The sequence below is a fragment of the Salminus brasiliensis genome, chromosome 7 (genome assembly GCF_030463535.1).
Source record: "Salminus brasiliensis chromosome 7, fSalBra1.hap2, whole genome shotgun sequence".
Classification (NCBI taxonomy): domain Eukaryota; kingdom Metazoa; phylum Chordata; class Actinopteri; order Characiformes; family Bryconidae; genus Salminus; species Salminus brasiliensis.
In genome coordinates this window covers 6,386,630-6,404,213 of record NC_132884.1, presented here as the reverse complement: position 1 = coordinate 6,404,213, position 17,584 = coordinate 6,386,630, and the positions used below count along the sequence as shown (strand labels likewise).

Here is a 17,584-nt window from a genome sequence, read left to right as displayed (position 1 = left end):
GTTTAATAAGCTTCCACTACGGCCCGGGGGCCGTGAATTCGAATCCCGGGCCATGCCACTTTGCCATCAGCAGCCGAGAGAGTGCGGTAGGCTCTCTTGGGGTAGATGGCGCTCTCTCCCTTCACAACTCTTAAAGTGATGTTGGCTAACTTGAAGCTAGTGTGGCTAGTGTCTGGAGCATTGCTAGGTGTGGCTATGAATGGGTGGGTTATTTGGCCACAAATTATTTAGAAGAAGCAATTTGCTGATTCAAATACTGCAGGGTTTCAAACCTGCTATTAGAGCTGCAAAGGGGGGATGGGGGCAACTGTATATTAATGCCTACGGACTTAGAATGGGATATTATAAAAGCTTCTGTATGTGTATTGTGTAAATGTCCCAATACCTTTGTCCAAATAGTACATATATCCTTTAACCCCTCTACAAAATATGATCAAATCTTCGGCCGCAGTCTTTTGACCATAACCACCATTGTCCTTTTCTCCCTCAACAACAAAGATTGACCTTGATTACAGCCAGTTTCAGTGGGCACCGGTTAATGTATCATCAAAAACAGCAACAGAAGGTACTTATCAGTCAGTTACCAAAACCATGAAGGAGACCTCTTCTGCCTCCTCTTCCTCGGCTACTGCCCGTTATGACACCACTGAGCACTTTCCCCTGCCACCGCCTGCCACCGAGTTCTTTCAGGTACCAGCAGAGGTCCCAGAGCGCTCATCCTCTCCCCAGCCCGCTGATCAAGTGGTGCCTGGTGCTGCCCAGAAATACCCCGTCACCAAGGAGCAGTACTCCAAGCAGAGGAACCTCTATGAGTTGAAACGTTTGTACAAACACATTCATCCAGAGGTGCGCAAAAACCTGGAAAGGGACTTCATTACCGAAATGGAACACTCTCACATGGACAGCGACGAAGAAGTGAGTGGCGACGTACAGCAAGCACGGTACGTGTTCGAGAACAACGGCAGTAGCCCTGGGAAGTGTATGAGCCCGGAAAGAGAGTATCTGGAGTGGGATGAGATTTTGAAAGGGGAAGTGCAGTCCATGCGTTGGATGTTTGAGAACAAGCCACTTGATGCCATCAAAGACGACACACCAGATGAGAATGAGAGCAGGAACATCGCCCAGCAGGAAATCATTGCTGGGAAAGATGTGAAATACGCTACTTGGATGTTTGAAACAAGGCCTATGGATGCTCTAGGTACAGAAACACCTGACTCTACCGACCACAGTGGGAAAGTAAGAGATCTGGCAAGAGGAGACGTCCAAACTGCAACCTGGCTTTTTGAGACACAGCCTCTGGACATCATGAATAAGATTTATCGAGATGACCAAGAAGAGCAGGAAGTGTACACCAAAGATATCACAGGGGGCGATGTAAAAACTGCCAGATACTTGTTTGAAACTCAGCATCTCGACTCTCTCGGCCACACTGAGACAATAGACGAAACACACTTTCTACAACTGAAGTCAGAGCTTGAGGAGATCAAAGGGGAAGTCAAAACTACAACCCGAATGTTTGAGACCCACCCTATGTGTGTCATTAGGGGAGACTCTGGTGAAATGCTGCAGATTACAACTGTGCGACGTGAGGAGACGGAGAAAGGCGACGTGAAAACATCACGTTGGCTCTTTGAAACTCAACCTCTAGATATGATTAATAAAGACCCAACTAAAGTCAAGCTCATCTGTGGAGTCTCCATGGAGGAGGACTTTCAAGGCGGCGTGAATCGGGGCAGGTGGCTCTTCGAGACCAAAACTCTAGATCAAATCAAAGATGAGGAATGGGAAAACTCCAAAACTCAAAAGGAGGAGATCATCGGAGCAGACGTCCGGAGACACTGCTTGGCCTTCGAGACACAGCCTATGGATACACTGAAAGACAACACCAACGCTAAGCCATTCGAACCAGAGGACATCTTGGGAGGTGATGTAACTTCAACCAGACATCTGTTTGAGACCGTGCCAATGGAAAATCTGAAAGAGTTGCCTGAAGTTGGAAAACTGCAGAAGGTCATTGCCTCAGAGGAGGAGAAGGGAGATGTGAGGCATCAGAGGTGGTTATTTGAGAGTAAACCTCTTGAGCAAATCAGAGAGGACAAAAAGGAAATCACACGAACAGTTAGGCTACAAGACCTGGACAAGGGCGATGTCACCAACTATAAGGAGATATTCGAGACCATGGATCTGAGCAAGTGCACAGATACCCAGAGAATAGCAGTGGAAGGGGTCACAAGTGGTTCGGTAAAATCCAACAAAGTGCTGTTTGAGTCCACGCCCTTGTACGCTATGCAGGACAGCACAGGGCAATACCACGAGGTCAAAACCGTGCACCGTGAAGAAGTTGTCAAGGGTGATGTACGAAGCTGCAAATGGATGTTTGAAACCCGGCCCATTGATCAGTTTGACGAGAGCATCAACAAATTTCAGCTCATCAAAGGAATTTCTAAACAGGAAATTGAAGCGGGTGATGTCAAAACAGCCAAGTGGCTGTTCGAAACTCAGCCTCTTGATGGGATCAAATATTTCAGCCACATGGAGGAAGCAGACAACATGAAGAACGAGACCATTGAGATTCAAAAGGGCGATGTCAAGACCTGCCGATGGTTGTTCGAGACTCAGCCAATGGATGTGCTGTATGAGAAAGCAGAGGTAAGGTCAGAGGACACCACCGAGGTCCAGAAAGGTGATGTTAAAACCTGCACATGGCTTTTTGAGACCCAGACCCTCGACAGCATCAAAGATGAGTCTGAGACCATCCTGAAAACCTGCACGGTGAAGCAAGATGACGTGCAAGGCAAGGACGTCCGCCTGGCCCGTTTTCTGTTTGAGACGGAGAACTTGGATAATATCAGAGGAGGTGAGGATCAGGGTAACTTCAAAAGAGTGACACAGATAGACATCGAGTCTGGAGATGTATCAAGGATGAAGTATGTATTCGAGAACCAGTCCTCTGACATTATGAGCTCTTCTTCTGAGGAGACCATGCAGAGAATGAAGTATCATCAGGCTGAAGACATCAAGAGAGGAAATGTCATCAACTGCACCTGGATGTTTGAAAATCAGCCTATTGATTCCATCAAGGAGAATGCCGAAGAATCTAAAGTGCGTACAGTAATGGACGTTCAAGGAGGCAACGTCGACAAAGGGCGATTCATCTTTGAGACGTTCTCCCTGGATAAGATTCAGGAAGATTCTTCAGAGACAGAGATAAACAAGCTTCAGAGCATCACACGGGAGGAGATTGAAAAAGGAGATGTGAAAAACTACACCATGATGTTTGAGACCCAGCCACTATATGCTATTCGCGACAAGGAGGGACACTTCCATGAGGTCACTACGGTCACCAAGGAGGAAATCCTGAGAGGTGATGTGATTGGGGCAAGATGGCTGTTTGAGACGAAGCCATTGGACTCAATAAGAGACACGGACGAGGTTTATGTCATCAAAGCAGTTACACAGGAAGATGTACAGAAAGGAGATGTCAGCACAGCCAGGTGGAGATTTGAAACCCAACCACTTGATGAAATCGCTGAAGATATGAAAGTCACCATCAAGACAGTTGCGGATATCCAGGGTGGAGATGTTAAAACAAACAAGCAGCGCTTTGAAAGTGACGAGATGTCAGAAAAGTACGTTAGAACTGTTAGTGTGAGTGAAATACAGAAAGGGGATGTGAGAAGTGCTACGTGGATGTTTGAAACTCATACCATTGACAAGATCCGAGGAGAGGGTTCGGAATACAACGAGCTGGAGAAAGTGACACAAGAGGAAGTGGTGAAGGGCGATGTGAAGCAGTCGGTGTGGCTCTTTGAAAAGGAACCTCTCGATCGTATCAAGGACAGCGATGGGACAGAAAGCGTGGTTTCCCGCGAGGAAATTCCCAAAGCTGATGTCAAGACTACAACATGGCTTTTTGAAACCACGCCTCTGACGGAGTTTAACGAGACCAGTTTGGAGAAGACCGAAATCATTGGCAAGAGCATCAAGGAGACTTTACAGGAACTGTACAGTCAGAAAATGGTTGACTCTCAAGGCATTCTCATAGAAGCAGATGAGATCGGTGATGTTAGGATGGCCAAGTACAATCTACTGAACCAGAAGACTCCAGAGATCCAGAGAGAGGAGGTTATTCGAGGAGACCTGAATAACATCATGATGAACCTGCTCAACAGGCGCGGGGCATCAGAGAAAGTCATCACCATTGATGCAGAGGAGAGGGGGGACATCAGCACAACCGTCCAGCAGCTGTTTAGTCAGGATAGGGGTGTTAATATTGAAAAAGAAGAGGTCATCAAAGGAGACATACAAGAAGCAATCAACAGCCTGCTGAAGAGGGAAGGGTCTTCTAAACATGGCATTTTAATTCAAGAAGATGAGAAAGGAGATGTAAGGATGACTATATACTCACTCTTGAACAAGGAAGAAGGGAGCAGCCTTGTGAAAGAGAATATTATCAAAGGAAACGTCCGTGGCACTCTGCATATGCTGTTGTCCAGCTCTGATGTTCAGCAAGACTCCAAAATACAGGTTGACGAATCGGAGAGAGGGAATGTGAGCTTCTATTCAACCTGCATTGAGTCTGGGGCGCTGGAGTACCTCAAACAACTTCAGTTAGGATCAGATGAAAGCCGTGAGGAAAAAGTCAAAGAACAGATTATCGGAGGTGATGTGGAGCATACCAAAATGATCCTGAGGAAAAACCAGCAGGAGATTGGACGGACCGTGGCAGAAAACGACATTGTTCCTGGGGATGTTCACAACACTGTGCAGGTGTTTATGATGGAGCCGGTGGTCTCTTTAGACAATCTGCAGAAAGAAGAGATTGTCAAGGGAGACTTGAGAGCAGCCCTTGATTCGCTGACACAAGCAGTAAATCAAAGCAAAGTCGTTGAGAAAGAGGAGGTGGTCAAAGGTAACATCAACACCACGCTCAGGTCCCTGGAAGAAGCCCAGAACCAACTCAAAGAACTGGAGAAGCCTGAGATTGTTCCTGGGGATATAAGGAGTGCCCTAGAATCCCTTGAGAAGTCAACAACTGCTAGGACCGAAGTAACAATTGAAGACCTAGTCCCAGGTGACATCAAGGGCACTCTAAGATCTCTTGAGGAAGCAAAACAGGCAATGAAAGAGGTAGAGAAGCAAGAAATTGTTAAAGGTGATATCCAGACTGCTTTGCTGAGCTTACAGGAGGCATCAGCTGAGAAGAAAACCTTCCAGCATCAAGTAAGCGAACAGGGCGATGTTAGGGGTACCATTCAGCTCCTACTGGAACCTGGCTGCTCCCCTCATATGCAGAGAAGAGCAAGCACAGAGGGTGACGTGAAATCATCAATTAAATCCCTTTATGAGCAGGAACAAACCCAGATAGAGAAGGAGGAGGTGGTCAAGGGAGACGTTCAAGGAACCATCAAATGTCTCATGAAGAAGAAAGAACAGTCGAGTCAGAAGTCAAAAACAAATCCCCACAGGAAAGGTAAAGCTCCCATACGTAACCCAGTGGCTCCCCAGCAAGAGGCCTGTGAATGCCCTGCAGGTTCCAAGACTGATTCGAAGTCAGCGAATCCAGTTGTTTCAAAAAACATGCCTCAGAGTACTGACTCGCATGCAGGCATACAAAAGCAAACAGAGGTCAAAATTGATCATAGCCAGACCTCTGGTCAAGAGCAGCATTCTACAACTAAGCATATGACAACAGTTAACCAGACAGAGTCCTCTCAAGTCTCACAGAAGGCAGATATGAAAGACATAAAACAGAGACAAAACATCCCTAATCCCATTGCTTTGAAGAAAAAGAATGTTGAAAAGCAAACGGCTGAGAAAAAAAGTGAAAGTGCTGTTGTTATGTCTGGAGAGTGTCAAGCGTCAAGGGAGACGAAACAAACCACTGAGACAACTGTTAAACAAACACAAGAAATTAAGACGGTCACGCGGGTTCAGAGTGAGGTGAGAACAGTGGACACCACCATTACACAAAAGCAGAGCATGAAGAATTTAAAAGCAGAACAAAATGTCAAGAGTCTGAAATCCGAGCAAAACGTGAAGAGCATGAACCGGAACCTCAATCCCAAGGGAATGATCAAAAAGAAGCCCCAGCCAGAAATGACTTTCCCCCCTCCTCCAAACTTTCCTCCACCGCCTTCTGAGTCAGATCTCTCTCTTCCCCCTCCACCTTCCCCAGTGACGGAGACTAACATCCCTCCCCATCCTCCCTTGGTCATGAGGCAGGACAGTGATCTTCCCCTTCCACCACCACCTCCCCCTGCCACTGAAGCAGAGGCTGAATTCTTTCCTCCACCTCCCCAGGACTTGCTCCCGCCTCCCCCATCACAACAGGAACTCAGCTCTGTGACGCAACCAAATCTTGGAAAGCCAAAAGCACGGCCTTTATTTAAAGTGCCTAAGGCCGAGCCTCCGAAGCAACCAGAGCCACCCAAGTTCAAGTGGCAGAAAAAGCAAAGTGCTCCTGCTCCCCCACCACCACCATCACCTCCCCCCCAGATATCTGTGGTTGAACAGAAGGAAACAGTGGCAGCACATGTTACTACAGTCACAGAAACTAAAGGGAGAGAGAAAAAGCCTGCAGAAATTGTAAAGGCACCTCAAATGCCACTTCCAACAGATAGTGAAGCCCCCTCTGTAGTACCAGCACCAATACTAAAGGTACAGCCCGAAGAGCCACCACGCCCTAAGAAAGTATTTGTTCCTCCGATCAAACTCCCACCACCCCCCGAGCCTGCTGAGGACCCAAAGCCAAAACTTTACGCAAGGAAGTTCAAAACACCACTGATGCTTGCAGAAGAAAGGTATCGCAAGCAAAGAGAGGACGCTGAAAAGAGCAAGACAGGCTCCACTCCAACATCTCCTCATATTAATGTGCAGTTTCAGGATGTACCTGCTGTGAGGACTGAGGTGGAGTCGACCACACAGACACTTGAGCAGTCAGAAATTACAGATGCAGTACAACAGGTACAGGCTAAAGAGCCAGAGCCAGAGCCTTCTTCTGAGAAGAAGCCAGCCATGGTACCTGTAAAAAAGCCAGTCACTGTACCACAAGAAAAACCTGTGAAACCCATTCCTCCAAAAGTGGCTCAACCCCCATCAAAAGACAAAGTACCGGAGAGCTTTCAGTTGAGCAAGCCTTCCTTTCCCAAATTCGGCAAGAAATCAGGCACTGGGGCAACTAGTGATTCTGCAGATAAAAAGCAGATCTCTACTAATATCACCCAGACTACAGCTGAGATCAGTGTTCAGCCAACAGCTATCCAGCCTTCAGCAGCTGCTGAGCAACTGGACCACGTAAAAGCAAGCTCTCACACTACCATCTCCCAGCAAGACACAGCCCACAGTCAATCCAAGCAGCAGTCCACCATGTCTGTTCAGCGTCAGTCTAATATCTCTGTAAAAACTGAAGAAACTGTTAGTGAGGAAATGAAGAGGGTTCCGTCCCAACCTACAAAGATCCCAAAAGTCACTCCCAACTTCAAGGTCAAAACTTTTAAGATGCCCAAAGAGGAGTCGATCCAGAAAGAGCAAACAGTGGCGGAGGATGCAAAAAATGTACAGCACGTGTCCCAGGTTTCTACCGGTCAGGTGTGCTCCCAATTGTCTGGTCGTACACAAACAGAGATTAAAGTGGAGAAACAAGAGCATGTGGAGCAAACTGCCAAATTGGAGATACATCAGAAGACACCTAAGCAAAAACTGAAGATGGAGATCAAGCAACCGCTGCCTGTGGCACCTAAACCATCAGTTGAGATCCATCATATGCTACCATCCATGTCTATGGAGGTTCAGCATCAAGGGTCAGGGCAGACAACAGTTATCCGGTCTCAGCAGGCTATCAAGGAGGAACGCGTTGTGGTACATGAAGAGAAAGTGGTCACTCAGAGCACGGTTCAGCAGCAGAGGATTCAACAGAAGGGCAAGTTTCAGATCAATAAGCAAGTTAAGAGCCAAACAGGTGGGGAGGAGGCCATTGAGCACCTTCAGAAAGAGTTCGGCCAGGCAGAGATGAAAGAAGCACAGAAATCAGAGACCTCAGATGTTCAGAAGTGTGAGGAACTGCAGACACTGCTGAGTCATATCAAGGAGATGCAAGAAAAAGTAGGGAAAATGGATGCCAGGTCAGTAAAGATAATGCTGAGTATGATTCCCGACTGGTTGGTCGAAGCTGAGGAAAAGGCAGAATTAATCCGTGCACAGTTTAACAAGCAAAAGCTTCAGGAGATCATTGTCTATGTAAGGAACCTTGCTCAAGCAAAGTTTGCTTTTTTAGAGAGTAGTTTGGCTGTACTGGGAAAGTCAGAGAGCGAACTAGCTCAGGAGAAGAAGGCTGTCAGTGGAACCTCACAGAAAATGTCTAAAATAAGCATTGGCTCAGCTAAAGTAGATACTCAGAGAAAGGTTGTGCAAGAGCAGAGTGAGGCTAAAAGTTCAGACTTCAAAACGATGCCTCCAGAGCTTAGAATGAGAACTCCGTCCCCCACCTACATTTGCATTGAGACAGCCCGGAGGACAGACTCTCCCATGCGAGTCACCCCCTCTCCCCCACCACCTTACAGATCAGGAGCTACCCCAACACCCCCACCTCGCTGCTCTGAAACTCCCACAAGACTCCACAGAGCGACACCCTCTCCGACTATGAGTCGCTCGGACAAGCTAGCCAAACTCAGAGATACAACTGCTAAGCTCTCTCATGGTGCAACTCCTCCACCCATACCTTTGCCTGAGCATATGGTGATGGTGCAAGGCGAAATGGAGGAGTCTTTCTCATCCAGCCACCAAGGCCTTACTATTGAGTCACAGATGATGGAGTCCTCCATGCTGGAGTCCTCCATGGATATCCATGGTGACTCCATGATGTCTGTAAAAGACAAACGGGAGTTCTTCGAGGAGGCTCAGAAAGCGGAGATGAACCGCCATTATGCACGGAAGGATCCCATTGACATCCCAGAACGGCTGGGACTGGATGCGGAGGACGGCGAGATAGAGATCCCTATAGACCTCCATGAAAGGGCGAAAGATGATCTTCCCAAGGTTGACCTCTCCAAACTTGTCAATAAATTTGAGTCCCCACAGGCCACAGTCTATGTCAGGAAGGACCCTATTGCAATTCCCGAGAGACTAGGAAGTGACACAGAGGATGCTGAGGCCGAATCGCAGCGAAAAGCTTCCCAGGTGGAGGAGATACCGTCTTTTGACGTCAAGGCCCTGAAGAACGTGTTTGAAATGGGCGAGCAAGCCCACCAGTATCTCAGAGAGGAGAGAAAGAACCTGGAGAAGCAGGAAGAATCGGCTGAACCCACAGGTTTCTCAGAGACAAAATCTGTTTCAGAACACTACTCCACTGTCGATGACTTTGGGAACATGATCACTGGGTCAAGAAGTGAGATGACCTCTCACTCTGAGAGTATGACATCTCGCCGAGACCCTCCAACATACGCAGACGTGGTGCGAGGGAATGTTCCTTTTCTCGATGTACCACCTGAGGCCTCGGCAGAAGAACTTCTGAAGAGTTTCCAGCAGACATGGGCAGAGAGCGAGAATGTATTCAAGAATCTGGGATTTGGTGTCTCAGGACAGCGTGCCTCACAGACTGTATCCCATCAGCAGCAGACTGTCATCACCGGTAAAACTGTGTGATGAGGCATGAAGACACTAACAAGTGTACGGGGTGATTACTAAAAAAAGAGTGGTTTGTTTGATCATGTGATCAAGGCATGGACGCACTTTGTTGAAGCACTGAATACAGGAACAGTAGAAGCACTGTTATTGTTGTATACTGTTTAATATTGTTATGTGGAAATATAATATCTGAATTAAAATGCTGTTTTTTATGCTTTGTGTTGCTATAATATGCTTGTATACCTTCTTATTTTTTTATTGTGTGTCTCTGCTATGCCTTTAACTTTACACTACTGACACTAACCTGTGCCTGAGAGTTTTGGAAAGATTTCATATTACTATTTTAATAAATATCCCTCATTTCCCACCTTCTCTTTCACAGAAAATAAGGGTGCCAGAGTCCGAACTGTGTCGGGTATGTCGGAAGAGGGTGTATCCCATGGAGTCTCTCATAGCGGACAAACAAAACTTTCATAAAAGCTGTTTCAGGTGTGCCCACTGTAACAGCCAACTCAGGTAAATCAGCACAGCCGTTTACCTACATATACATAATACATAATATGCTATACATCCAAATATTTGTGGACACCCACTCATTACGTATCACAGATGTGCATATTCATACGCACAGCTTGATAAGTCTCTGTAGAGGCAAAGTAATGGCAATAGAATAGGACTCTTTGGAGCAGATAAACATGAACCTATTGGCTCCATGCCTAATGCCAGGAGTGGGATAGATGGGTATAAAGCCCCACCCTCCCCAGCATTGAGCTGTGGAGCAGTGGAACTGTGTTCTCTGGAATGATGGCTGGTCCTCCATGCAGTACTTATGGGATGAGTTGGGAGTTGGGGATGAGGTGGGGTGGTAATCATCCAACATCCTGACCTCACTAATGCCTTTACTGTTGAATGCTATCAAAGCCTCACAGCAGTGTAATAAAAGGTCTTCTTCCCTGGACAGTAGAGACAGTTACTCCAACAAAAGCAGGATAAACTCTTTTTAATACACTTGATTTTTAAAGAAGTAAATATTGAGCAGGTGTCCCAAAACTTTGGTCCATTTACTGTATGTTTTCCTTACAATTTAAATAAGCCATAATGTATATGTACTCATACACTCCGCACCTTCTCCAGCCTAGGAAACTTTGCCTCTCTCCATGGACGAATGTACTGCAAACCCCACTACAAACAGCTCTTTAAGTCTAAAGGAAACTACGACGAAGGATTTGGAGAAAAGCCCCACAGGGAGCTTTGGAGTGGAAAAAATCCGACCACACCAGAAAAGGCTAGTGCTAAAAATGTTCCTCCAGTCAAATCAGATACCAAAGCATCACACACCTCAAAAGAGCAGGACTTATTCCCAGCAGTGGAGGAAGACTTGAATAAGCTGGATGACAATGCCAAAAAGTCAGCAAGCAAGATTGCAATTGTTTGGCCGCCTCAAAACGAGGCCCCAAAGAAGAGCTTTAGCATGGAAGAAGAACTAACAGTGGTCAAGCCTACCTGGCCTCCTAAAGAGGAGCCTGTGCCACAGGAAAAAAATAAAAAGACAGAGCGAGCACAGAGAGAGAGGACATCACCAACAAAAGCTGAAATTGCTAAGGAAAACCCAGAGATAGCTCCAGCAGAGCCAATTAACCCTGAAGAGAAGGTCTCAGAGAAGGCCTCAGAGCAACCAACTGCTGCTCCTGCAATACAGACTGAAGTTACGGCAGCTGTCAACGAAGTACCTAAAGTCACAGAGGCATCAGATGGTATGGAAGAAAAGGTAGAGAAGCCAGCAGAAGGTGAAGAAGAGATAAAAGAAGAGATAAAAGAAGAGAACGAGGTTTTGAAGATGAATGGAGAGAAAAGCCTGGAGCAGATTGACAAAAAAGAGGTAACTGAGGAGAGAGAGGCCGGTGTGGAACTAAGTGAAGAGAAGGAGAACGTGGAAAAGGTGAAGGAAAACGAGGAAAAGGAGAACCTGAAGGCAAGTGATGGAAATGAAAAAGAAAAAGAAGCAGACGCTGTAAAGGTGACCGTGATAGACAGTGAAGCCAAAGATGAAGAAACGGCCAATGGAAATGTACACAACAGCAACAACAGCAACAACAACAACAACAACAGTAACCTGTTACTAGACAGTGATGCCACATGGGTGGGCTTGGATGACATTAAAGCAGAGCCAGATCTGCTAGACCTCAGTTCGTCCGCACCACCCACATCTCAGGTAGCTGAAGTCAGCACCAAAGAGAGAAGGCCTGCTGCTGACCTTTTACAGTTACTCCACCAGGACCAAGCCGGTCAGCCTCTAAGTGCCAACACAGAGGATGCATCCGAGGCAAAACTGGAAGCTCAGCCTGGTAAGGAGTCAAAGTTCAGTGCCTCGCAGTTCCTCGATGACATATTTGCAGGCTTTGGGGACAGTTCAGGGTTGCTGTTGGACCTGAAGGAGGACTTTTACACCAAAGAACCCAGCACGAAGTCAGCAGTCTCTCTGCTGGATGATCTTATGGATTTTGGAATGGAGACAGGAGAGGTGGCGGACAAGCAAACTGCAGAGAAGGGGAACAAGGACATGCTCAATATTTCTGACACCAAAGATGCCAGCTTGCTAGCTGATGAAGCCAGCCGCCAGTGGGGAAAAGAACCGGAATCATTGACTGTAGAGGAGCAAATAAAACGGAACAGATATTACGGCGATGATGATGATGATGATGATTGATGAAGTCTGATATCACCTTACAGTTCAAATGAAATCAGCCATGCAGCCCTTTTATACATACCCAAAGAAATGATATTTCTGTCCATGGAGAGATTATTGTCATAATTTTCTCATATTCTTTTGTACTCAATTTACAGTAATTCAGTGTTGCTATTCTGCACATTACACTTTTAAAAAAGCTTTATATGATGCACCTGGTGTGCAATACATAAAGGAAAATATGATTTTTTTTGTTCTTTGTTTTGCTGTATACTTTTAAGGTGGTTTCATATATCTTTTGCTTGTGTATGTTTTTTTTTCTTGTTTGTAATTTGGCAGATTTATTTTCTTGATCATTCTTAATATCTGGTTCTTTTATTGTCCTGTTTAGCGGGACTACTGAAATGTCCTGCCTTTGTAGCTTGTTGGAGATGATTTTTTTCTTAGAGGATATTGCTAATGCATTGATCAATAAAAATGCGTTTCAGAAATAACAGTAGTTTTGCATTCCATTACTGGTGCTGTTAAAGGACTCAACATACATACATAAGCAGGCCACATTTGTGACCTCGGGACAACATTTCTGCTACTGGGGCTCTGAGTGGTCCAGTGGACTGAGGCACTGACACTATGACCCGAGGATTGCTGATTCAAATTCTGAGTCATGCTGCCTGCCATCAGCAGCCAGAGCCAGAGAGAGCACAATCAGGTGGGTAGATGTTTCTCCCTCTCCATACTTCAATGTGATGCTGGCCGTCACAGATGTCTGCCGTCTGCTAGCTGATGCAGAAGATGCCTGTGGGGTACTCTGCGATTTCCTCTGAGCCTGGTTTGCTGCCTGGTGGCATTGCATCGGCGACAGTTCAATAAGTGGAGGTGTCTGGTTGCACATGTGTCAGAGGAGGCATGTGTCAGGCCTCACCCTCCCAGTGTCGGGAGTATTACATGTGATGGGAGAGAGTACTAACGAGTGGGTTGGGGAAATTGGCTGCCTAGCTTTGGGGAGAAACATTGGGTATAAAATGTCAAAAATGTGAATAGTTAAGGAGGTAAAAGATGAACTGATCTCCAAAAGGCAAGATTAGTGTATTATGTTTGTTTTGTACAAACATGAGTGAGTGAGATTTAAGCCCTCAGGTAACTTTTTGCCAGCACTTTCACCTGAATGGGTCTTAATGAGCTTGTTAGGGCTCTAGCTTGTCTACAGACATGATTAGGAAAGGTCAGGTGGTGCAAACTTCAAACTCCTCAAACTTAATCTCACAAATCAGCCATGGGCTCCTCTAAGCATTCTGAAAATTACAATAATTTTTGCCGACAAAGCAGAAAAGAGCATTTCTTCAGTTTGTAATCTAATTAACAAACAGCAGTCAAGACAAACAACACTGAGGTCTGTAAGACCAAGTAAACTTTCAGAGACAACTGCTGGTCTAGGATTGCTAGAAGGCCCTCAGGAAGATTGATCAGACTCTGGAGTGGTGGTGCACTATTCTACTGTGCAGTGTAATTTTCAAATGAATATGTAAACAAGCCTGAAGCTTTCTGAAAGTTAAAATCAAACAAAGGTAGAATAATGCATTTGAATAAACAGAAAAGAAGCCCTCTACAACTGTTAAGCAAAGGGGTGGGTTCATCATCCTTTGGGCTTGTGTTGCAGCCAGTGGCACAGGAAACTAGTTTCGCTAGTGCAAAAAAAAAGAATAGATAAATAAAATACCAGTCAATTCCTAAACCAAACATTACACCAACTTTAAAAATCTAGAGAATGAAAAGGGGATGGCTTCTGCAGAGGGAAAATTATCCTAAACACACCTCAAAATCCACACTGACCTACCTTAATGCCACTATACACACAATCACAAATACATGTGTTACATGTACTACACTATATCAAAATGTTTGTGTACACCCCTTATAATAAATGCTTGTCTGTTTCTCTTTAGAGCAGAACTGACAGTAGAATAGGACTCTCTGGAGCAGATAAACATGAACCTATTGGCACAATGCGTGTGTGTGCTCTTAAAGCAGTGAATGCAATCAACTCCTCAGAGCAGTGATCCTCCAAAATCTGATTGAATGCCTTCTTCCCTGGACAGTAGAGACAGTTACTCCAACAAAAGCAGGCTAAACTGGCTGATTTCGGAAGTAGCATTGAAAGAGCAGGTGTCCCAATACTTCTGTCCAATAATGTTGTCATTATAATGGTTAAACAGTTGGACTGTTTGTAATGTTATTCTCCCCGAAATAAGTATATCAGATACTGGGCGTATTTATCAGCCTATTTATTTATTTATTTATTTATTTTTTAATTAGTAAGAGGGTAGGAGGTGTGCAACATGTTTCCCTACTGTTCCTTTAAGACAAAATCTGGCCCTTGAGGACGTTAGATTTAGAAATCTTATTTATTTATTTATTTATTTATTTATTATATATTTAAAAAGTAAGAATACCATGATCAAAAGTATCAAATTAAATGTCATATAAAAAACTGACCCACTGACATACTGTAATCGTTGATGATATACACTATATTTAATTTATAAATAATTATTCATTTTTAAAAACAATAAATATTATTAATAATAATATAAGCTAAAGAATGTATTACATAAATCTCAGCCTAAAATTATAAATTAAAAAACTTTTGTCACATCTTCTCTAAACCACTGAACCATCAGATTTAGCTGCTCTACACCGGAAAAAACAGGCGAGCTCACCCGCGGCGTTTCCACCCAGGATCATTAGCTTCGATCTGCATTCATTTTGGGGGGAGGGCGCTGATTGGACTGCTCCCCACCCCTGCAGCGATCATTCCGTCCACCCGTTTTCCCACCAGCCCAACCCCTCGTTATGTCCCGCCTCCTCCGCTAAATCTGGCCAGGTGTGATCCAGTGTCTAGCGCTGTGATTGGCTAGTAGTTCTTGGTCAGCTCGACGGACTGGCTGGAAGTGCGAGCCGCTAGCCAATCGTGCCGCAGTGGGCGGGGTTTTCCGGAAAGCGGGTGGGGGGAAAAACAGCGCCTCACTTCAGTACATGGGTCAGCAGCCAGCTGCGAGCATCTACCATAACAACGGAAGGCTCGAACAGAGAGAAGGTAGGTTCATAGGCTTTCTCTACACGCTCTCTATGAACCGTCTGTCCTCCCCTCACACCCCCCTGAACCTCGGCTCGTATCAGCGTTTGTGTTTTGCAGGGCTCTGTGTGGGGTTCTGTGTGTGTCCTCCCCTCAGTACAAAAGGCAGGCAGAGCAGCAACGTGCTCGGTGTCGAGTCATGTGATGCTGTATGGATCTGGATCCTAACGGTGCTGAGGTGTATCTCAACAGCGTCAGGCTTCAAATGTAAGCTTCCAGTAGCTCTCATAGTCTCAGGTACCTTCATAATCCAGCATGAGTAGTGTCTGAAGGGGACTAGTTAGGCCACTTCATTTGAATTCCACTGTTTCTGTTATTTCGGACTCAGTTTTGTGAGGGATGTCTGCTTGCAGTCCATGCGTCCTCCTGTGTGTGCAGGAATGCACTGCCTAATACATGTAGCCTCCAATTAAATCCCATCAGCATCTGCTTTTGTCAGCAATGCAGCTCCGCATTTCCTTTCTATATATTGATTTTCAGCTGACCCTTAGGCTTTTAGACTGTCCAGACTATTGTGGGTCTTTATGGATGATGGGAACCTGAAAGCAGACCTGAAATTGGGAGCATGGGCACAAAAAGTTCAAAGCTTCAGATTTTCCTTGAAGTTGGGTCACCCGATCATTTAGACTCATTATTCCTCGTTCTGTGATCAGCTTAATCATTTTGGCCCTTGTAATCTACAGAATATTGAACCCAAATGTAATATTTTATCACCCCTAAAAAGCCTATGGCCTGTAACTTCTATATTCAAAGAGGAGCCCCACCAGTTCGTACAGAAGTCCCTGTAGTTACTGAGTAACACCTCTAAGCCTGGGAGTCATTTAAAAGGTTACATGGATGAAATCTGTATTCTGTGCAGTTGATTTAGGTTTTTGTTGGAGCAAGGCTCAGCTGATGGCTTGCAGATTACAGGGCTTCTAATAAAAGAATGGCTGTTAGGGGGCTTTCACACCCACGTTCTCTGGTGTGGATCAATCAGTCGTTTTCTTTAATCCGCTTCAGTTTTGACGGGTGTGAACGCTCCATCTGTACTCAGCATGCCTCAAACACCTGACCCAAGGGGTTTCGGAAAATCAGATCTTGCGCCACTTCAGTGTTTCAACATCAGGGCTTATTACTGCTGGTCAGCGCTGTCATGTCCATTAATCTGCATTTTTTAACATTCAACTCCTTACAGACCCTTTTTTTGATAAGCTTGGCAACCGGATTGGTTGGGTACAGGGTAACCAATACTTTTTTTTTTTAAAGTCAATTAAACATAAAGAAGCTCCAGGCATTTAGACTTCAGGCAGAATTGTGCATGCTATAAAGAATCTGCTGTGTGTTAAGGATAGGTCTGGATTTCTACCATATATACTGGGAAACTGTGGTGTGAACTTGGTGTGGAAAAAAAGACTCTGTGGAAACTGATTAAGCTATGTTTAGATGTTCAGCCAGCCCAAATCCCATTTTTGGCAAATCTAGGTTGTATCCAGATTTTTACTTGTACAGATGCTTCCCAGTCTAGAAGCTCTGACTCTCAAAGTGTCTTTTTTTCATCCATCGCAACACAACAGACAATGACCGTGTCAAATCCAGAGCGATCGCCATCTCTCCTGCTTCAGCGTATAAAAGCAGAGAATTTATGAATGAGCCACTAGTCGGAATATGAACAGGAGTCCTCGTAATGCTCAGCATGGCTCCTGTTTACGGATTAAGTCACTTTTTTAATTGGTTAAATTTCTCCCCCTTTTCTTCCAATTTGTTACTGCCAGTCGTTCCACCTGCTCATAGCTCCCCAGAGCTCCCAACATTAGGAGGGTAAGGACTTCCCCGATAGGACACGTCTCCTCCGATACATGCAGATCTAGCCACCGTCTCTTTTCGAATGAAGGCACCGGATCCCCAGCAACTGACCGACGCCTCTGCCAGCCAACACTGCTTTAAGAGTGATAAGCGGAGAGAGCACTATCCACCCACCCATAGAGAGCACAGCTAATTGTGCCCTCTCTGGCTGTGGCCGCTGATGGCAAAGCGGCACGAATCGGAAGTCGAAACTCATGTCCCCCCGGGTCATAATCAGCTTGCTGGCAATGCTGCAGGTGGTGGAAGGTTTACCTGCTAGGGAGGAACGCCCTCCTCCATGTGGAGATCTGCGCTGA

General features: G+C 45.5%; 2 protein-coding genes across 5 annotated transcripts in view; both read left to right on the top strand.

Annotated features, from left to right (window-relative positions):
• The window catches only part of xirp2a (xin actin binding repeat containing 2a), a 40,397-nt gene extending 29,550 nt beyond the window's left edge, over positions 1–10,847 (top strand). The window contains exons 8-10 of the mRNA XM_072683584.1: positions 499–9,628; positions 10,007–10,140; positions 10,759–10,847. Coding sequence (XP_072539685.1) covers positions 499–9,628; positions 10,007–10,101 — 9,225 coding nt within the window. The 3' untranslated portion in view covers positions 10,102–10,140; positions 10,759–10,847. The remainder of the gene's footprint in view (positions 1–498; positions 9,629–10,006; positions 10,141–10,758) is intronic.
• Positions 10,848–15,339: 4,492 nt separating this feature from the next.
• b3galt1a (UDP-Gal:betaGlcNAc beta 1,3-galactosyltransferase, polypeptide 1a) overlaps positions 15,340–17,584 on the top strand; it is a 37,547-nt gene continuing 35,302 nt past the window's right edge. The window contains exon 1 of one of the 4 annotated variants that reach the window (XM_072683580.1): positions 15,340–15,404. The gene's annotated coding sequence lies outside the window, so the exon portion shown is untranslated. Of the gene's footprint in view, positions 15,405–15,617; positions 15,651–17,584 lie in introns of those variants that run through there. The other 3 variants (XM_072683581.1, XR_011979924.1, XM_072683582.1) reach the window with 3 other exon arrangements.